Source organism: Paroedura picta, chromosome 5, assembly GCF_049243985.1.
Source record: "Paroedura picta isolate Pp20150507F chromosome 5, Ppicta_v3.0, whole genome shotgun sequence".
NCBI lineage: Eukaryota > Metazoa > Chordata > Lepidosauria > Squamata > Gekkonidae > Paroedura > Paroedura picta.
Window position 1 is genome coordinate 14,253,440 of NC_135373.1, and position 21,542 is coordinate 14,274,981.

The window sequence follows — 21,542 nt, forward strand, 5'->3', positions numbered from 1 at the left end:
AAGGGCAGCATTGGGGAATCTCCTAAACGAAGCCGTCTCCCACCTTGCAGAGGTGCTAGATTTCTTGTCAGACCTGAATCTCAGGTTGCCAACTCAGGATTGGGAAATCAGTGGTGTTCAAGGAGAGGAGACCCTCAGCAGGTTGTAGAGGCCACCATCCAAAGCAGCCATCTTTCTGCAGACTCTGTGGTTTGGAGGTCAGTGCAATTCTGGGAAATCTCCAGACCCTACATGGAAGGCTGGCAACTCTCCAAGCCTTCTGGCAAGCAGAAATGGAGAAGTTGGACTCCACTTCTCTCCCTGACCCTTCATTTCTGAGTAAGAATTTGCTGGAATAATGAAGAAAACATTCCTTTTTTTTATTATTGCATATCTTACCCTTTTTTGTTGCTGTTTTTCCTTGTTTTGTATTTTGTAAAAACCACGTTTTTTCTGTGAAATATTTACATTGCAGCAGAGAGCCGGCCATGCAGGAGCAGGCACAGTAATGCCCCCCCTCTCCCTTTTCCTTAAAGCAAGCCCCACCCCCATTCTTTCTAAAAAGCCACCCCACCCTACACATGTACCGATTCATGCATCTTCTCTACCCAGTTCATAGAAAGGAAGGCGGCTTAGGCACAAGTTACCGTGAATCCCACTGTTCCCACTTGCACCATAGAGTGTTGAGAAGAGTTAAAGGATTGGGGCCAAATGAAGGGATGGAAGGGAGGGCCTTCTGCCCCTCCTCCTGCCACCTGGCTCCCAAGGGGCTGAATTTCCCCAGCCAGCCCTTAAAGTGAATGTGACCCCCCCTTCCTCTTACAAAGAGAGGAAGGGTTTGGGAAAGCACCCGCCAAATATTGCATCATGAACCTGGGAGGTATTGTGGTCAGTTCAGTTCAGTTCAATCTTTTTTTTTCTTTTTTGCGTTGGCGACTTCTGATCAGCTGAGTGCACTTTCTCTCCCCCCCACCCCCTATGACTGTGGGATCGGAACCGGGCTCAGACGTAGGCAGACTCGCTCGACTGTGTCCGTCCGAGTGTAGGCACTTGGGCCAGGGAAGAAATGTCCTTCTTGCGCACTTCGCAGATGGATTTCCGCCTGGCCTGCACGCCCCGGATGGCTGTCTTGATCTTGCGCCAGCCCAGGTGGTTCAGTTCGGCCAGGTTAAGGAGGACGCAGATGCCGCTGACAGCAAACATAAAGACCAAGAAGACTGTCTTCTCAGTGGGGCGGGAGACGTAGCACTCCACCTCCTTGACACATGGGTAACGGTCGCATTCGAAGATGGCAGGTACGTTGAAGCCGTAGAGGAAGTACTGGCCCGCAAGGAATCCAATCTCCAAGGCATTGCGGAAAACCACCTAGGGGAGGAAAACAGTTTTTCAGTTGACAGAATTTGCATCCCACCTTTCTGGTGGCGAACCACTTAAAACTTACATGATAGAATAATGTCTTTAAAACCATTAAAATCACTCCCCCATACACATCATTAAAACAATGGGGAAAAGAGTTAAAATAAAATACAAAAGACATCAAAACAGATCAAAATGGGTTGCCCTGTTAGTCTGTCTGCTCCAGCTGAACAGGGCAAGAGTACCGTAACAATAAACAAAATATTGTGGCACTGAGTCACTGCTCACTTCTTTAGACAGCTGGTAGAAAATAGCCAGTGTCCAGGAGCACTTTCAAGACCAACGAATGTTTGGCAGGGGAGAAGGTTCTGTGAGTGACTGCTCACGTTTTCAAGATTGGCAGCCATCTGTGGCAGGAAAAAAGCCAGAATCCAGGAGCACGTGGAGGACTAACCAAATTTGTGCCAGGGCATAAGCTTCTTCATTTCTTCAAGATGGAGAAGATGTTTCTTCAAGATGTTTGTCTGCCTGTAGCAGGAGAAAAGAGCCAGAGTCCAGGAGCACCTGAGAAATACAGTCTGAAGAAGTGAGCAGCAACTCCCAGAAGCTCCTCCCGGGCCACCAATTCTGCTAGTCTTGACACTGGCTCTTTTCTCTTGCTTCAGACAGACCATCATAATGAAGCAAGCCAGGACTCCCAAAAGGCTCACACCCTGCCAAACTTTTGTGAAACTAGGCTCTCGCTATTTTCTATGACACAAGATGTCATAGTCCCTTTGTATACGGCACTGGTCAGACCACACCTGGAGTACTGTGTGCAGTTCTGGAGGCCTCACTTCAAGAAGGATGTAGATAAAATTGAAAGGGTACAGAGGAGAGCGCCGAAGATGATCTGGGGCCAAGGGACCAAGCCCTATGAAGATAGGTTGAGGGACTTGGGAATGTTCAGCCTGGAGAAAAGGAGGTTGAGAGGGGACATGATAGCCCTCTTTAAGTATTTGAAAGGTTGTCATTTGGAGGGCAAGATGCCTTTCCCGTTGGCTGCAGAGGAAAGGGCACGCAGTAATGGGTTTAAACTTCAAGTACAATGATATAGGCTAGATATCAGGAAAAAAAATTTCACAGTCAGAGTAGTTCAGCAGTGGAATAGGCTGCCTAAGGAGGTGGTGAGCTCCCCCTCACTGGCAGACTTCAAGCAAAGGTTGGATACACACTTTTCTTGGATGCTTTAGGATGCTTAGGGCTAATCCTGCGTTGAGCAGGGGGTTGGACTAGATGGCCTTCCAACTATGATTCTATGATTCTACTGATAAAAACATCCTCCTTTCCTAACCAAAGGAGGGCGCGGAGAGAATACCAAACAAAACCGAAGAGTCTTAAGGCCACTCCCAGGTTCCAGCCTTCTCAATCTCAGTAGGGCCTCCAAAGACTACCTTTATTAAGTCTGTGGGTTCAGTAGATACAGACATGGCTCTTTGAAAACAATCAGCTCTTTGTTAACTCCAAACTCCAACCAGAAACACCGAACATTGAATATAGAAACAGCACAAACTTATATACAGTCAAGCCAGCCCACCGTAAGCCAGCCCTGATTGGTCCTTAACAGACAATTCCATTGTTCCACAACCTTACACCAAGGCAGTCCCTGATAGGGTAATTTACAATCCTTTATTTGCATGAGTCCCAGTAGCACCACATTGAGCTGCATAACAACCCCTCGTGGCTAGGCAGGTTCACAAGGGTTTAGACTAGGATCCCTCACCTTTTGGAGGCTGTGGGCATGTTTGGGTGGGGGGGGGGTAAGAAACAAACCTTCAAAATGTCCGCCAAAGCACAATGATAATGGTGAATGTGTATTCATGTAGTTGCAAACTAGATCAGTGATGAAATTTGAAATTTAAAATGTGGAATATGAAAGTATCCCAACAGAAATAATGACTGTTGTATTGTATAGTATATAATTGTATATAATTCTTTAGAATTATAATACTTTAGAATTATAATGATGAAGGGGATGCTAAGGAGAAATATTTTCTGTTTTTAAAGTCTGTAATATATACTTATCCTTGATATGTACATTTGCAATTAGGTTATAGAATCCTTCTTTTCCTTTTAGTATCCCTTCTATACTATTACTTCTATGACATAGCAATCAAGATTGATCTCAACCAGGGGTGGCCAAACTGCGGCTCTCCAGAGGTCAATGAACAACTATTCCCATGAGCCCCTGCTGATGGGGCTCATGGGAATTGTAGTCCCTGGGTCCCTGGAGAGCCACAGTTTGGCTATCCCTGATCTATATTATTGCATTGTTTCTAAAATTTAAAGATATGCAGAATGTCTGCCACGGGAGGCAGAGCTGAGTGGAATACCTCACACCTCCTGGAAAGGTGGAAGCCCAACAGGGAAATGGAACTATGGACTGACTAAGGAAAGCCCCAATCCTTATCCATTCTCTTCATCTGCCAATGGAAACTCCTTGAATTTGAAGGAGGGCAGCCAATAACAAGCCCTGCCTTGTAATAGCCCCACCAATATTCTGAAAAAAATAGTGAGTCCCAGGGGAAGTCCTGGTAGGTGTCTTGTGGAACTCACAAGCACTGCACTGGGTAACCATGGATTAGACAGCCCTTTGTGTAGTTTGGTCCCAAACCATAAGCCGAGGTGGCCATAGTTTGCCTCTCCAGATGTCTATGAGCCCCTCCTTGCAGTGTGCTGGCAAGGGCTTTTGGCAATTGTAGCCCATGGACATCTAAAGATACACAGTTTGGGTTTAGTTGATGGTGACAGATTATTTATAGGGTTGTGGTAGAAGCCTGGAAGCTCAGCGAAATGAGGGTCTCCCCCTCCTCCCATGAACAGGCTCTGGCTTTTTGTTTGATGTACACATTATCGGAGGGAGGGGGACTCCCCACAAGGCTAATCTACTTGGCATGCAGAAAGTCCCTGGTTCAATCCCCAGCATCTCCAGTTAAAAGGACCAGGCAGGAGGGGATGGGAAAGACCTCCTCCTGAGACTACCCATTTGTGATGGTCCATGTGGGACATGTCCCTAAATACCATCGCTCCTATTAAAAAAATCTATCAAGATCTGGGGAGGAAGCTCAAGCAAATGGGGGCACAAGTGGTATTCTCTTCAATCTTGCCTGTCAAGGGAAGAGGAATGCGTTGGGAGAGGAAGATAATGGAGGTGAATCACTGGCTGCGTAGTTGATGCCGGCAAGAAGAGTACCTACAGGTTACTAGGCACTGTAGATCAGTCATCAGAAAGGCCAAAGCTGAGAGTGAGCTAAGATTGGCCAGGGAAGCCCATTGTAACAAGAAAAGATTTTTCAGTTATGTGAGGAGCAAACGTAAAGTAAAGGAGGTGTGGATGGACAAACTCTAACGGAGGATGCAGAAAAAGCAGAAAGGCTTAGTGCCTATTTTACATCTGTTTTTTCCCACAGAAAGTGTTTAGGCACATCTAGAGATGGCCGTAGCCAAAGGATAGTGTCTGAGTGGCAGGTTAACATGGACAGAGAGGTTGTCGAGAGGCATTTAGCTGCACTGGATGAGTTCAAATCCCCTGGTCCGGATGAAATGCACCCGAGAGTGCTCAAAGAACTTTCCAGAGAACTTGCACAGCCCTTGTCCATCATCTTCGGGACCTCTTTAAGGACTGGAGATGTCCCGGAGGACTGGAAGAGAGCAAACGTTATTCCGATCTTCAAAAAAGGGAGGAAGGATGACCCGGGAAACTACAGACCAGTGAGTCTGACCTCTGTTGTGGGGAAGATAATGGAGCAGATATTAAAGGGAGCAATCTGCAAACATCTGGAGGACAAATTGGTGATCCAAGGAAGTCAGCATGGATTTGTCTCCAACAGGTCCTGCCAGACCAACCTGGTTTCCTTTTTTGACCAAGTAACAGGTTTGCTGGATCGGGGAAATTCGGTTGATGTCATTTACTTGGATTTTGACAAGCTTTTTGTAAAGCTTTTTGACAAGATTTTGTAAAGCTTTTGACAAGGTTCCCCATAATGTTGTGATGGATAAGTTGAAGGACTGCAATCGGGATTTTCAGATAGTTAAGTGGATAGGGAATTGGTTAGAGAACCACACTCAAAGAGTTGTTGTCAATGGTGTTTCATCAGACTGGAGAGAGGTGAGTAGCGGGGTACCTCAGGGCTCGCTGCTCGGCCCGGTACTTTTTAACATATTTATTAATGATCTAGATGAGGGGGTGGAGGGACTACTCATCAAGTTTGCAGATGACACCAAATTGGGAGGACTGGCAAATACTCCGGAAGATAGAGACAGAGTTCAACGAGATCTGAACACAATGGAAAAATGGGCAAATGAGAACAAGATGCAATTTAATAAAGATAAATGTAAAGTTCTGCATCTGCGTCAGAAAAATGAAAAGCATACCTACTGGATGGGGGATACGCTTCTAGGTAACACTATGTGTGAACGAGACCTTGGGGTACTTGTGGATTGTAAACTAAACATGAGCAGGCAGTGTGATGCAGCGGTAAAAAAGGCAAATGCCATTTTGGGCTGTATCAACAGGGGCATCACATCAAAATCACAAGATGTCATAGTGTCATTGTATATGGCACTGGTCAGACCACACCTGGAGTACTGTGTGCAGTTCTGGAGGCCTCACTTCAAGAAGGACGTAGATAAAATTGAAAGGGTACAGAGGAGAGCGACAAAGATGATCTGGGGCCAAGGGACCAAGCCCTATGAAGATAGGTTGAGGGACTTGGGAATGTTCAGCCTGGAGAAAAGGAGGTTGAGAGGGGACATGATAGCCCTCTTTAAGTATTTGAAAGGTTGTCACTTGGAGGAGGGCAGGATGCTGTTTCTGTTGGCTGCAGAGGAGAGGACACGCAGTAATGGGTTTAAACTTCAAGTACAACGATATAGGCTAGATATCAGGAAAAAGTTTTTCACAGTCAGAGTAGTTCAGCAGTGGAATAGGCTGCCTAAGGAGGTGCCTCACTGGCAGTCTTCAAGCAAAGGTTGGATACACACTTTTCTTGGATGCTTTAGGATGCTTAGGGCTGATCCTGCGTTGAGCAGGGGGTTGGACTAGATGGCCTGTATGGCCCCTTCCAACTCTATGATTCTATGATTCTAGACCCTGGAGAGCCATGAAGTGGGGCTGGAGCTCAGTGGAAGAATTTCTGAATGCAGAAGGTACCTCATTCAATCCCCAACATCTGCAGTTAAAGGACCAGACTGGTGGGGGGTGGGGGAGAACTTCGCCTGAGAAGCTTGGCATACAGAAGGTCCCTCATTCAGTTCTCAGCATATCCAGTTAAGAGGACCAGGCAGGGAAAGGCCTCTGCCTGAGACCCTGGAGAGCCATTAAATGGGGCTGGAGCTCAGTGGCAGAGCCTCTGCTTGGCATGCAGAAGGTCCCCAGTTCAATCCCCAGCATCTCCAGTTAAAAGGACCAGGCAGGAGGGGATGGGAAAGGCTTCCACCTAAGACCCTGGATAGCCACTGCTGGCGTCAGTAAGCAATGCTGATTTTGATGGACCAGGGTCTGGTCCAAAACATGGCAGCTTCATGTGTTCATCTGCTGCAGCGCTGCCATTCATTCATGCCTGATCAGCCCATAAACAGAAAGGACTTATTGGCATTCCTCCAGTTTGTTTAATTCATAGTTTATCCCTTTTTCACTAGTTCAGGCAGCGGTCCCGTACCGGTCTGTAGATCAGTCGGTACCAGGCCACGGCTCCTCCTCGTCCTCCTCCCCGGCTGCTGCCTCGGAGGCTGCCCTGCCACTCTGCCGCTGGCTCACCTTTGGTGCTCTCCGGCAGCCGCCATGGCTGGGGCTCCCCCTTGGCCTGGCACTGCGCAGCTGCTGCTGGCAGCGCCCCCCAGTGGGCGGTGGGAAGTCAGGAGCGCCAGCGGGAAAGCAAGCAGAGCAGGGGCTCAGGTGGTGGCGGCGGCGACATCCCTTGTCAAAAGGCAAAAAGTGCGCTTCAATCCAGCTGTAGAAATAGTGAGGCACACTGAACCCACAAGCAAGCAAAATGACTAAGAAACAGATGTCTTTGCAACAGAATGCGTTAGGGCAGTGGTCGAGGGGAGAGGAGTAGTCTACCCCCTGGTTGACCGGTCCCCAGTGATAAAAAGTTTGGGGACCAGTGAGTTCAGGTGCTTCTGCCAGTCTGGAGAATCCCGGTTGCCACCAACAGAAGATTGTTAACCCGATGCACACCATGCATCTCCCAAATCTATCTTTACAGTCCTAAGGTCTGTTTTACCCAGAAAACACAAGCTGAATTCTAAAACAGATTCCCTGCTTATGTCACTGCAGACAGCCAAGACTCCTCTGTCTGGTCTCCTCTTCCCTCCCCACAGGGAACAGTCTTCTTATAACATACGTACGGGGGAGTCCAATTTTGCTCAGGTGTAGAGCTATTAGTATGTCAGGGCTGTCAGAGAAATTGCAGTGGAATTTTTTGCTGAGTAAGAAGAAGTAGAAGAAGAAGAGCTGTTTTTCATACCCTGCTTTACACTACCCGAAGGAGCCTGAAAGTGGCTTATGAACACCTTTCCTTTCCTCACAACAGACACCCTGTGAGGCATGTTGAATTGAGAGAGCTCTGAGTTAGATGGCCCAAGGTCACCCAGTTTGGCTGCAGGTGGAGGAAGACTCAGGAATTGAACCCAGCCCCCCAGATTACAGGCCACCACTTTTAACCACCACATCAGACAGGACGGCAAGTACAAGGAATCCCATTTCAGAGAGTAGCCATATTGTTCTGCAGAAGACACAGGTTCAAATCCAGGTCCACCTCAGAGACTGACATGGATTTTCAAGAAAGAGCTTTTGAGTCAGGGTACCTTTTGTCAGAGGGTGAAAGCTTATTCCTGAAAAATCTTGTTGGGTGTCTAAGGGGCTACCAGACTCAAAAGCAGGAATCCAGAGGATGGGTCGAAAGTACCCACATTGAGGGATTTTGGCAACTCTAGACTTGGCTGAGGCCAAATGGGAATTGTCTCATGTCAGGTTGGCCACAGATGGATGGCCTGGCCAGATGCGGCTTGCAAAATTATTCTGTTTGTCATAGATGGTTCTAGGAATGCATACCCTAAATCAGAATACTGGTCCAACAATGTCAATATTATCCACTCACTACAGGCAGCAGCTCTCCAGGATCTCAGGCAAGGTCTTTCCCATCTTTTCCTGCCTGGTCCTTTTAATGGAGATGCTGGGGATTGAACTTGGGACCTTCTGCATGCCAAGCAGAGGCTCTGCCACTGAGCTCACATCCCATTTAATGGCTCTCCAGGGTCTCAGGTGGAGGTCTTTCCCACCCCCTTCTGCTTGGTCCTTTTAATTGGAGATGCTGCGGACTGAACCGGGGACCTTCTGTGTGCCAAGGAGAGAATCTCCTGCTGAGCCATGGCCCCTCCCCTAACAGACTGATCAAGGAACAGGGAATGTTTCCTCAAAGAAGGAAGGTGGCTAATAAATGCTTTAAATAAATACATAATAATTAACAGGCCTCATTTCCACAGGACTGTGTCAGCAGGGGCAGTCTTTCCAAGTGGCATATGGGTGTGTGTGCGTGTGTGAAGACTCTCTGTGGCTGTTGATAAGGTTGCGGGTATGGGCAAAGGACAGATTATTTGGTTCACAGAGCACAACAGAGATTTAGGGGTCTTAGAGGATGGGAAATATGACACAAGCCAACTGTGGAATGCTGCAGCATTGCCATTGCTATTCCAGATATGTGAGATTCCAGCCGGAACTGCAGAGACTTGCAGGAGAGTACCTCTCTGGTGGAAAGTAACTTGTTCAAGGGGTCTTTCGTTCGGTAGATTCTTCTTTTTATGGTCACTGCCACTTTCATCTGTCCCTCTCCCTCCCCAAATCCTGACAATTTCATTTCCAACATCTGTGAGAACTAATAGTCTGCTGCTGGTTGAGGGTTGGTTTACCCAGGTGTAATACTACAAAACCTGACAACTGGAAGGCTGGATCTCCACAGCTGGACTGGGGCCTCCCCCCTGTCTGGGGCCTCATGCTGGCTCCCTTCTATGCTCCCATTGCAAAGCATTAGACCTGACTATCAAGCTACACTTTGCTCAATCACGCAGGGTAAGCCTACTACCTTGGATGCAGCCCAGGATCACATTGGCCTGACGTGCTGCAGCATTGCATAGTTGGCTTTTGTCCTGTTTCTCATCCTCTAAGATCCCTATGAGGGGGTATAATAAGAGGGCAGATTGTCCAGGCATACTGTGGGGCTTCTCCCCTCCCATAACTGCTGAAGACTGACCTGGATGATATAGAAGCGGGAGATACCTTCTTGGCGCTTGACCTTAGAGCTCTTCGGGGGCCGCATGGGGGTGCTGGGGATCTCCTTAACTTCCAGGCAGTCAGGCTCCTCCTTGGATGAGCCATCTGGGTTCTGGACCAGGATGCCGTTGACATTCTTTACCTTTCTGCCATCACGGGCACAGTCCTTCTCCAGCAGTGGGTAGAGGAAGGAGTACCGCCGGTCGCGCTGCTTGGCCGACTGGTGCACAGAGTAGGTGATGAAGCAGAGGCTGGGGGTGCAGACCAGGATGATCTGGAAGACCCAGTAGCGGATGTGGGAGATGGGGAAGGCCTTGTCATAGCAGGCCTGGTTGCAGCCCGGCTGCAGGGTGTTGCACATGAACATCGTCTGCTCATCCTCGTAGACTGTCTCCCCCACAATGGCCACAATTAGGATGCGGAAGATCACCACCACCGTCAGCAAGATCCTGGAGGGGAGGGGGAGGATAGCAAGAGACTAGGGATAGGTGAGACAGTGAGGCAACAACCCCTGGAGGGGACCTCTCTGGACTGAGCTTGAGAACCTGAAAAAGCCCTGCTGGATCAGACCAGGGGTCCATCCAGTCCAGCCTCCTGCCACACACATTGGCCAACCAGTTCCTCTGGAGAGACAACCACAGAGCACAGAGGCTGAGGCCTTCATAAGAACCTAAGAACAGCCCTGCTGGGTCAGACTAGTGGTCCATCTAGTCTAGCATCCTTTCTCCCACAAGGGCCAACCCATTCCTCTGAAGGACCAACTATAAGGCAGAGCTCTGCTGGGTCAGATCAGGGAGAGGGTCCAGCCAGTCCAGCCTCCCATCTCACACAGGGGCCAGCCAGTTCCCCTGGAGGGCCAGCCACAGGGCAGAGAGGCCGAGGCCTTCCCATGATAAACCTATAAGAACAGCCCTGCTGGTAAGACGAGGGAGGGTCCATCTCATCCACCTCCTGTCTCACACAGGGACCAGCCAGTGCCTCTGTAGGGCCAACCACAAGGCCAAGGCTTTCCCTGATAAGAATATAAGAAGATCCCTCTGGGTCAGACCAGGACCAGTTCCCCTGGAGGTCCAGCCACAGGGCAGAGAGGCTTAAGCTTTCCCCTGATAATATAAGAAAAGGCCAGCTGGGTCAGACCAGGGAGAGTCCATCTAGTCCAGCCTCCCATCTCACACAGTGGCCAACCACAAAAGAAGAGTTGGTTCTTATATGCCGCTTTTCCCTAACCGAAGGAGGCTCAAAGCGGCTTACAGTCGCCTTCCCATTCCTCTATGCCCTATTCCACAGGGCATAAGAACCTAAGAACAGCCCTCCTGGGTCAGAATATTGGTCCATCTAGTTCAGGATCCTGTCTCACACAGTGGACAGCCTGTTCCTCTGAAGGGCCAACTATAGGGCAGAGAGGCAGAATCCGACATGTATTTCTGCTATGATTCAGTAGTATGTAGTCCTGTTCATATTTATTACCTTGCCATGCCTAGGCTTAGCTAACACCCAAAGTTTTCCAAGCATACCAGATGCCATAACATTCCTCACCTCCCCCCTCCCTCCCAGGTCTGTTTGAGCTCTTTCCCATCTTTTTTCACCCATAGTTGTTATCAAGATGTTGTGATTTCCTTGCCAGGGTATGTGTTTTATGTTTCCAGAAAGGGAAGAACCACCCCCGAACCCTATATGTGTCTGCTGGTATTCTGTATGGTAGTTCTAAGTATGCCTTACGTGTAGCAGCTTGCTTTGCTCTAAAAACGAAACCTATCTAGAAAGATTTGCTTTTCTTGGAGTGAATGATGAGTCTCTCAGTTAGCTAGAACGGTGACAGAATTATTGGCCACTTTCTGCTTGGGGAAGCAAGTAGTGGAGGAGGTTGGACATCAGTTAGACATCAGTTCCTGAGAGGCCTAAGCTGCACGAACCTGAGCCATCCATCTCAGAAGGAGCCTGGAGCATTCCTAGGACCTCGACTGCTGGAGCCAGTGAGGGAATGTCAAGAACCTTGACTGTGGGATTGGGCACAACATCACTGAGAACCACTTTATCTGGGGTGGGACAAATGGCACCCAGAGCTGGGGGGGGGGGTTGGAGCCTGTGAATGGAACCGTGCAGGGGGAGCTGCATATCAACCCCCCCAGCACTAAACCCAGAGATACTCCAGGAACCAAGGAAGCTTCGAGCCCTGTTAGATAGAATCATAGAATCATAGAGTTGGAAGGGGCCATACAGGCCATCTAGTCCAACCCCCTGCTCAACGCAGGATCAGCCCTAAGCATCCTAAAGCATCCAAGAAAAGTGTGTATCCAGCCTTTGCTTGAAGACTGCCAGTGAGGGGGAGCTTACCACCTCCTTAGGCAGCCTATTCCACTGCTGAACTACTCTGACTGTGAATTTCCCCCTCCTGATATCTAGCCTATATTGTTGTAGTTTAAACCCATTACTGCGTGTCCTTTCCTCTGCAGCCAATGGAAACAGCATCCTGCCCTCCTCCAACCTTTCAAATACTTAAAGAGGGCTATCATGTCCCCTCTCAACTTCCTTTTCTCCAGGCTGAACATTCCCAAGTCCCTCAACCTATCTTCATAGGGCTTGGTCCCTTGGCCCTAGATCCCTTGGTCCCAGAAAAATGGCTCACCTGACAAGTTGTTATTTTTCCTGGTCTAGGTGCATGGAAGATTGTGGCCATCTGTTTGCAGATGGGGTGGCAAATGTCCTACATGTGGCCGCTTTCCTCAAGAAGGCAGCGGCTGATTGGTACGAGGGTCTATTCAACATTGAGGCACCCAAACTGATGGACTATGATCTGTTCCTGCAAGCGCTCTGTGCCAGTTTTGAGGACCTGTTGCAAGCAGATGTGTCTCAAGAGCAGTTAAGGAGCCTACGGCAAGGGACATAGACTCTGTCCCAGTACTCAAGTGAGTTCAGGCACCTAGCCGTGAAAGTCTATGAATAGAATGAGGTGACCAAGGTCCAATTTTTTGGGGAAGGGCTCTGTAAGGATCTACTGTGACGGTGCCTGGGGCAAGCCAACCCTACTACCCTTCTGGGACGTGATCGACTTGTGGGAGAAGTCGAGTCCCATCTCCAAATACTAAAGGTGGTTGAAGCAAGAGAGGCCAGCAAGAGAGCCATGAAGCACATGGGATCCCCACGAAAGAGCGAAGCCTGGAAAAACCAGATGGTAGATGGAATCGAGCAAACCCGGTGCTGCGAGAAAGGCCTGTGTTCGGATTTTGGAGGAATGGGCCATTTCCTAGCCGAGTGCCCCTCCAAGAAAGACAAGGAAATGATTATCCTGAAATCACCTTCCCCTGCAGCCAGTGCCCCAAACACAGTGACTAGCAACCAAGGTGGCAAAGCAACGAGAAAGATCATGCATGCTTTGCTAGCCCCATTGTGTCAGAACCCCAAGGTTTCTGCCATGAATTAGTACTGCGTGATGAACCTATGTGTAACCATTTTGAATGCTGTCTCTTCTTGTAACACTTGTAGATTTAGACTCTGTGCTCCAAGGTCATCCTTACTATGTTATCTCAATACTGGCTGGTTTTCTGGCCTTGCACCTGCACTAAGTGATATTGTGTCTATGGGGGATGCAAGTCCTGGGGCCTGGGAAAGGCAGGAAGAGTGGGTTAAAAACTGGTGTTTGACTTGTATTTCTCAGATTCGGCTTTGTAACTCCTGGGAGAACTGCTTCGAATAAACTTTCAGCTTTTCAAGAAGTGAAGTTTTTATTTCAAGTCTGTCATCCCGACAGTAAGCCAACTCTTTTTATTTCCGGTCTTGATAAATAACTGGAATGGCTGATGAGGGCAATGTCCCTGACACAGATGGAGGGGCCAAGGAAGGCGCTGGTGATGGAGCAGGCGGCACGGAGACTCCGGCCCAGCCTGATCCTGTTACTCCTACATCATCAGATGTGCGGCCCCAAGTCTCCTTCGAAGATCACAGATCGGGTGTGGCCCGTGTGCTAGGATCCCCATCGTGGATCAATATTTCGACAACCAGATACGTGACAGAGTATAAGGGAAGGAATGTCCCTACTCGTCACAATGAAGTGGAACCCTCTGGGTGGCTGTATAACCCGACCGTGCCATCCCGGATGTGGAGACGGCCGCTGCCTTGGAAGTCCTGGAGCTTCGAGATTGAATGGCCAGGATGGGAGAATGGATGGCCATGCTGGCGGGATCACAGGATGCTGAGATCCAATGCACCACCCATTATTTCCTGAATGAAATTCGCCGGCTCATGCTTCGCCTGGAGGGAGAAGTTGCCCAGCCGACCGGGAAACCCCCCCTTGGAGGAGCGCTGCTACGGCTGGTGCCGCCGGCCTCACAAGAGCCACCAATGCAACCACAGCAGCGTTTGCAGGCAGGGGCTCATGGGAATTGTAGTCCATGAACATCTGGAGGACCACAGGTTGACTACCCCTGGGCTAGAGGGTTCCCCAGTCCCTTTTGAGGTCTGGACCGATCATAAAAATTTGCAAGCACTGTAATAAAGCACATTAACAGCGAAGCAAATGCGATGGGCCAAGTTCTTTTCCCGGTTCACCTTCATGCTCCGCCATCTGCTGGGGAAACAACTTCCTGGCTGATGCCTTGTCCCACCTCCCACAGTACGAAAGCAAAAGGGAGCCATTGGTGGATACAATGTTTAGTCCTTCCCAACTGGGACTGGCGGCAGTGACGCGTAGCCAGGTGTCAGTTGGGGGGGCATCTCCCGGTTGGATCCAGAAGGATTTGGCTAGTGACCCTGAATTTCCCTGCCTCCGAGAATCTCTGCAGGAGAAGGAGGGGTTGTTTTGCCAGGGAGAAAAACTTTACGTCCCAGCCGCAGCTCGCAGGGAGGTTTTGAAATCATGTCATGATTCTAGACCTGTAGGACATTTCGGTTTTGTGAAAACCTTACACCTGGTTAGACGTCACTATTGGTGGCTGACTCTTCAGGGGGATGTGGAAACATATTTGAAAGGATGCCCCATCTGCATTACATCAAAAAATCCAGGGGGCAAACCCAAAGGCTTGTTCCAGCCGCTCCCTACTCCTGATTCCTCCTGGAGGGAGATCTCCATGGACTTTATTACTGATCTGCCTTCCAGTCATGGGAAAACAGTGGTTTGGGTAGTGGTGGATGTTTTTTCCAAGCAAGCCCATTTCATTCCATGTGCCACTAAATTAGCAACCTTGTTCATTGAAGATGTGGACAAATTGCATGGGTTGCCAGTCAGATGCTTATCAGACTGTAGACCACAGTTTGTTGCCAAGTTCTGGCGGGAGTTACTCAAACTTTTGAGAATAGAGCAAGCATTCACTTTGGGGTATCATCCTGAGTCCAATGGCCAAACTGAGAGAGAAAATACTGTGAGCAGTATTTGAGGTGTTTTATGTATTACCAGCAGTCATAATGGGTATCCCTCCTCCCCGTGGCAGAATTTGCTTACAACAATGGGGTGCATTCATCTACGGGGCTGACCCCATTCAAGGTGGTGTATGGCACGGACTTATTGGTGGTGCCAACATGGACTCCCTCACCAGAATACACCCCCGATCTGAAAGCATGGGCTAGTCAGTTTGCAGTTGCTTGGCCGAATATTGTGAAAGCCCTGGATGCCACTAAAGAAATGTACAAGTCCCAAGCTGATAAGAAATGCAGCCCTGCCCCTCAGTGGAAAGTGGGGGACTTAGCATATCTGTCTACAAAAAACTTGACATGACAACAAACCTCACGGAAGTTGGGTCCCAAATATGTGGGCCCGTTCAAAGTGATAAAAATCATAAATTAAGTAACTGTTGAACTGTTTTGCCTAAGACTTACAAAAATGTGCATCCTGTGTTGCTGAAGAAAGCCCCTCCTCCAGATGATTGGCATCCTGCACCTGCTGCTCCTATCCCTGTTTTTGTCAACAAACAAACTCATTATGAGGTTCAACAAATTCTAGACTCCAGATTGTACCATGGAAAACTTCAATACTTGGTGGACTGAAAGGAGTTCCCCATGGGGGACAAGGAGTGGGTGGATGCTGGGAGAACTGCTTCAAATAAACTTTCAGCTTTTCAAGAAGTGAAGTTTTTATTTCAAGTATCTCACCCTGACACATTGGTTGAGCCATGGTACCTGCCTCTTCGGCGGAATCCAAGGAAGACAAGATGATGCTCAGTAAGCCAGCAGGAAACAGGGCTGACCTTCTGTGAGAGAGCCCCTCCAGCAGGTCCATTCAAGGGGTGGTCATTAGGAAATCCCCTACTGTTGGTTATAGTGACTCTATCAGATCCAAAGATTGGCATGGGGGTGCAAGTCCAAGGAATCTTAGACTGTGGGTGCACAGACTCTCATTAATCCTGAGATGGTACAGGCACTTGGGGTGGGTTTAGAGTTCTTACAAGATCTGATTCAATTTCCTCAGATGGATGGGGGTTTCTCTAAAGGTGGGGTGGCTACCCATTGCACAGCACCCCTTAACTTAGACACTGAGGAACACTGGGAAAGGCTTCCCCCGTGGCTACCAGTGTTAGCCCCGGGGGCAGCCTTCCCTTTAATACTGGGGCTGGATTGGCTCTGGAAACATAATCCCAATGTGCGTTGGAGAGCACAAGTCCTAATATTCAATGATCCAGGCTGCCGGCACCACTGTTGAGCCACAGCCCCACCTTGTGAGTCGGGGGAGTCAGACAAGATTGTACCCACAGGGGTAGCCAGGAAGAATGGGTAAATCTCCCCACTGATTTGGGATTTACGCAATGTGTTCAAGGAATGGGAGTGCGACAAACTGATTGTGCAGTTGAATTAAAACCTGGAAAGCCCCTACCAAAAGCCAAGATTTATTCCATGAGTCTACAAAAAATGGTTGAGCTTCAGAGTTTTCTATACAAAAACTTGCCAGGGGTTTCACTCGCCCGGCTACCTCCCACATGGCCACCCCGTGTTCTTTGTAAAGAAGGACAGATTGCTGCATGTCTGCACCTTTTATCAGGGGTTGAATGTGGTGTCAACATCCAATGTTTACCCCCTACTCTTAATAAAGTATGCTTTGGGACAATTGGAGAAAGGAAAGATTTTTACCAAATTTGACTTAGAGTAATAGAGTTGGAAGGGGCCATACCGGCCATCTAGTCCAACCCCCTGCTCAACGCAGGATTAGCCCTAAGCATCCTAAAGCATCCAAGAAAAGTGTGTATCCAACCTTTGCTTGAAGACTGCCAGTGAGGGGGAGCTCACCACCTCCTTAGGCAGCCTATTCCACTGCTGAACTACTCTGACTGTGAACATTTTTTCACAGGGAGGCTAATTTTAAATATTTTTTCACAGGGAGATTTGAGGGAGGCTTATTACCAGGTAAAGATTTAAAAGGGACATGAACACCTAACTCCTTTTAATATCAGGTTAGGCAATTTGAATATTTAGTGATGCCATTTGGGGTATCCAACATGCCTGGTGTGTTCATGAATGTTATTAATGAAGTATCTTGATGGCATTTTATTGTATTCAGCAACAATGGAAGAACACATTGGTACGAGAGGTTCTGAAATGGTTGCAGGCAAACCAGTTCTTTGCCAAACTCAGCAATTGCAGAGTTTTTTAGGCTCTGCTAATTTTTACAGAATGTTTATTCCCAATTATGCGCAAGCAGTCCTGCCGCTCACCAATGTCGAAAATGAAAGGGGAGGGAGTAGGAAGTAAGCGGCTGGGCGCTCTACCCAAATAGCCAGCAGAGTGTCAGGAGCTGTTCAAAGAGCTAAAAAGACTATTTACCACAGAACCAAGAGAAATTGGGCCATTTGGGAGAAGAAAGCTGCCATCATCAAACTGGTGCTACTTGGAGGGCTACCCAACTATCTACTTGGAGGGCTACCCAACCAGTGATGGCCTTTGAGGTATGGACCGACTATAAGAATCTGCAGGCCCTCAGGCAGCCCTGAAAACTAACTGCCAAACAAATCCGATGGGCGGAATTTTTGTCACAGTTCTCTTTCACACTGAAACATCTCCCTAGGAAATGGAATTTCCTCACCTCCTGCAACACAAGAGGAAGGTGGACATGGTAGTGGATTCGGTATTTCAGCCACCACACCTCGGACTCGCATCAGTGATGTGAAGCCAGGAATCACAGCTGCAGGCCACGCCTGGGGGCTGGTTACAAAGAGACTTAGGAGGGGATGCGGAGTTTACTACCCTCTGCTCTCCGCTGGAGGAGGGATTCTGTAAGGGGGACCATCTCTATGTTCATGCCAGTGCAAGCTTCAAGTCCTAAAACTGTGCCATGATTCTAAAGTGGTAGGGCATTCTGGCTTCATAAAAACATTACATCTGACTTATAGGCACTATAATCTGACCCTATGAAAGGATGTAGAAACATGTATAGGGTGCTCCATCTGCTTTACTGCTAAAAAATCGGGGGGGGGGGGGCTGTGAGGGCTTCTCCAGTTGCTGGGGATTCCTTCTGCACTCTGGACGGAAATAACAATGGACTTCATTACAGATCTCCCCCACCACCACCCACCCAAGGCAAAATGGTAGTGTGGGTGGCATCCAACACTGAAAAGTGATTTTAAAAGGAACCAACAATGCACCAGGGACAACAAACTTGGTCTTTATAAAAGTTAAAAGGCTGCTGGATAAAGGGGGTTTGCCAACCCTTGCAAGACCAAAAGCAGAAATCAAACACACTGACTGAAGGAGCTTCTTTGCGGCATTGAGGCTCCGTTGCCATTGGAGATAGGATGCTGGAAAGGTTGGCTGACCCAAGCTGGCTGCTTGTAAGCATGGAAGGCTTCCTTCCACCTAGCCCCTCTCCATCCATCCCAAAGTCAGCCCATCCACCTTATCCTCCTAATTTGTTTTGGTTTTGCAGCGCCCCCCCTCGCCCCCATGAAGATATCTGGTCCCAGTGTGCTTCCCCCCCTCCTGCCCCTCCAGTAGCTCCCCAACCCTCCCTTCTGTTCATGAAGGGGGAGAGGGGAATAGGGGGTGGACACAGGGGGGTGGGAAAGACAAAAGAGAGCCGCCGCAGAGTCTTTAAGCCCCACCCACACCCCAAATACAAAAGCTGAAGGGGGGGGGGGAGAAGAGATGGCTCTCAAGTCCCAGAATTCAGCTTTCCTCAGGTTTCCCTTCCTTTGGTCCTTCCTCCCACCCTCTCCGTTTCTGTGCCTTTCCAGCTTTTGGGGGACTTTACAAGCCCTCAGTTGTGCCCGGGGAATGGGAGAGGCGCTCTCGGCCTGCGGGGGAAGCCCTCTAAAGGCACTCTAGGTTTGGGGCCGCCGCGCCCGCCTGTCTCTGGCTCCTCCACGAATTCTGGCGGGTCATCCCTTCCTAGTCGTTCTCCCTCCTCTGCCGTCTCGCCGGGTGCTGGAAAGTCCCCAGGGGACTTTGGGGCAGGGGCCTTTTTGGAAACTTCTCCTATAACCTCTCAGCAGGCACGGATAGCTCTGCTATCTCCTTAACCCTCTCGACCAGTGGAGTCTTTCAGGCCGTTTCTTAAGGGGATGACCTCCCGTCTTGTCCCCCCCCGTCCCCACTGGTCATCCCACCGCTGCGGGAGGGGGGCGATCTCTCTCTCTCCCTGCCCCACACAAAGCAACTGCAGAAGCAGAAGGTTTCTCGGCCAGGACGGGCTGGGAAAGGAAGCAGGAAGACGGCCTCCCGGCACGCTCTGCGGCTCCGACCACTAGGTCCCACTGCCTGCCTCCTGGACGAGCGCTTGCGGCCGGGGCGGCGAGGGAGGCGGCCGGATCTTGGCAAGGGCCTCCCGAGGAGGCCAGCTTCTCCGCGGCCTGGTGCCTGCCCAGCGGCAGCTGCCAACAGGCCGGAGGCGAGTGTCCCCCTCTCCTCCCCGCGCCCAGCCCGCGGCGGAACTTTTGGCTCCCCGGACGGGACGGGGCCCCGCGCGGCCTCTACCCACCTCCCGATCATGGTGGAATGCTGCTGCACCGCAGCCTCCAGCAGCCGTTCCAAAATGGTCCACTCGCCCATCGCTCCGGGCTGGACGGGTCTCCCCGCATCCGAGTGCTCCGAGACGGGACGGGACGCTGGCCGGCGCCCTCCTGCGCGCCCCCCGGCGCCCGCGGCCGCCCCAACGCCGCTCACCGCTGTCCCTGGCGCCCCATCAGCTCCGGCGGGAACAAGCAGAAGCGGCGGCGGCGGCGGCGCCCGGGCGGCGGGCATCAGGAGAGCCCCCCGGCTTCATGCTGGCAAGCGGCGCCTCCGGGCCGCGCGGGGGGGAGGGAGGGAGGGAGGGCCCGGGTCCCTGGCAGGCTGTTCGGCTCTGCACCTGGGCGCCTCTCAAGGACGCCCAGCCGCCGGGATTAAGCGCAAGACGCGCCGCCGCCGAGCGCCCTCTCGCCGGCGCCGTGCGCGCTGCCTGTGTGCCTCCGGCCACCCGCCCTCCCGCGCCTCGCCTCGCCTCGCCTCGCCTCGTCCCGCTGCCTCTAATCGCCAGCGCCTGGCTCGGGCATTGTAAGCGGGCCGCCGCAGGAAGCCTCGCCTCGCGTGCCCTCCGCCGCCGCCGCCGCCTCCTCCTCCTCTACGCGTGGCACGGCTGCCCAGGAACGCCGGGCACGGGGAAGGCGCCGCCGCCGGCTGGCCTGGCGCGCGCTCGACCGGTGGGCTTTGCACGATAGCGCCGCCCGCCTGCTCCCGCCCGTGGAGGGGGCGCGACTGGCGCGGCGCGGAGCGGCGCGGGGGGGGGGAATAGGGGAAGCAGGCCGTGCGCCCCGGCGGGGCTCCTCCGCGGCCCCGTGGCCCAGCCAGCGAGGCGCCAACCCGCGCGGGGGACTGGGAGGCTGGGGAGCCCTGCGCCCTGAGAACACGCACGTGTCTCCGGAGGCGTCGGGTAGCCGCCAGGCGGGTTGCACGCGGGCCTGTTGGGACACAGGCGGAGGGTGATTTTGCGCGCATCCTGAAGGCCCGGCGGTAATTGGCCGTGTGCACCCCCCGTGATCGTGATTAGCAATAGTGACCCCCCATCCCGTCGATATTCTTTCCCGATATCACTCCCCGGTCCTTTACGCGTCGCTCCCTGGACGCCTCTTTTCGCAGGATCGGCCGCCGCATTTGTTGCTGCAGTCTCTTCACGCGGCGCCGACCTGGGCTGCAGACCGCCGTCTGTCTTGTAGCGGTATCCCCCCCCCCCCCCAGCTGTGCATTGCGGGCTTTCTCTGCGCGCGAGCATTCGCTACTCCTGCGCTGACAGGCGAAACTGGCCAGTTCTCCGCCGCAACCCCCCCCCCCCCCGCCCCTCTGCTGGACGGCCGGGGGATGGGGCTCTTATTCCCCCATCCTCCAAAGACTAATGCCAGGACTTTTATGCCACTTTGACCAACCAGGCCCAGTTCCTATCATATCCAAAGAGAGAGATGCAGGAAGGAGTGGGGCCCATACAGCCAGTTTCTCTCCCTTGCAGAAGAAGCCCTGGTTGGCTTGCTTTGACTTTTGATTCAGTTCCCACGTCATTGTGCAAGGCAGTGGCCCAACCCAGACCCTAGAGAGGAAGGAGACAGCCTCAGACTAGCTGTGAGGTGTAAACTCACTGTATGGCCTCATCCAGTCAAGCTCTTCTGGCCCCGCCCTACGGTGTTGTTGTGCAGATAGAATGGAGGGGGTGGTGGAGGACATCAGTCACCCTGGGGAAACAGTTAGAGAGGGAATAGATGAAAGGCCTGGCTGTTGTTGAGCATGACTTTACTAATCAGATCTGTCCTTGGTTTGCAGTGGGGGGGGGCGGTTTAGATCTCCCCCCCATCCAGGAGTGGCCCCCAAAGTATTCATTTGCCTTATAAGGAAACTCTTGGGTGGCCAGCTCAGACAGGGTCCTTTGAGGAGAGTGGGTGCACCTTTTACGGACAGCTTGGAGGGTGTGTGTGTGGCACAGAGACTTCAGCAGACCTTTCCGTTTTGAGAGCCAGCT

At 51.1% G+C, this 21,542-nt stretch overlaps 1 protein-coding gene across 1 annotated transcript; it reads right to left on the reverse strand.

The window, feature by feature from the left end:
* Positions 1 to 358: 358 nt before the first annotated feature.
* LOC143837090 (gap junction delta-2 protein-like) lies at positions 359 to 20,744 on the reverse strand. Its single transcript, XM_077336560.1, has 3 exons — positions 19,539 to 20,744; positions 9,627 to 10,095; positions 359 to 1,344 (listed from the first exon to the last, which is right to left on the reverse strand). Exons 1-3 carry the CDS (start codon positions 19,799 to 19,801, stop codon positions 982 to 984), a joined length of 1,095 nt encoding a protein of 364 aa, XP_077192675.1. The 5' UTR covers positions 19,802 to 20,744; the 3' UTR covers positions 359 to 981.
* Positions 20,745 to 21,542: the final 798 nt, after the last annotated feature.

Coding starts and splice junctions, on each gene's coding strand:
- LOC143837090 (XM_077336560.1), bottom strand. CDS start 19,801: ATGCCCGCCGCCCGGGCGCCGCCGCCGCCGCCGCTTCTGCTTGTTCCC. Junction 10,096..19,538: donor CATTCCACCATGATCGGGAG/GTGGGTAGAGGC, acceptor CCTCCCCTCCAG/GATCTTGCTGACGGTGGTGG. Junction 1,345..9,626: donor CCCGCTTCTATATCATCCAG/GTCAGTCTTCAG, acceptor TTCCTCCCCTAG/GTGGTTTTCCGCAATGCCTT.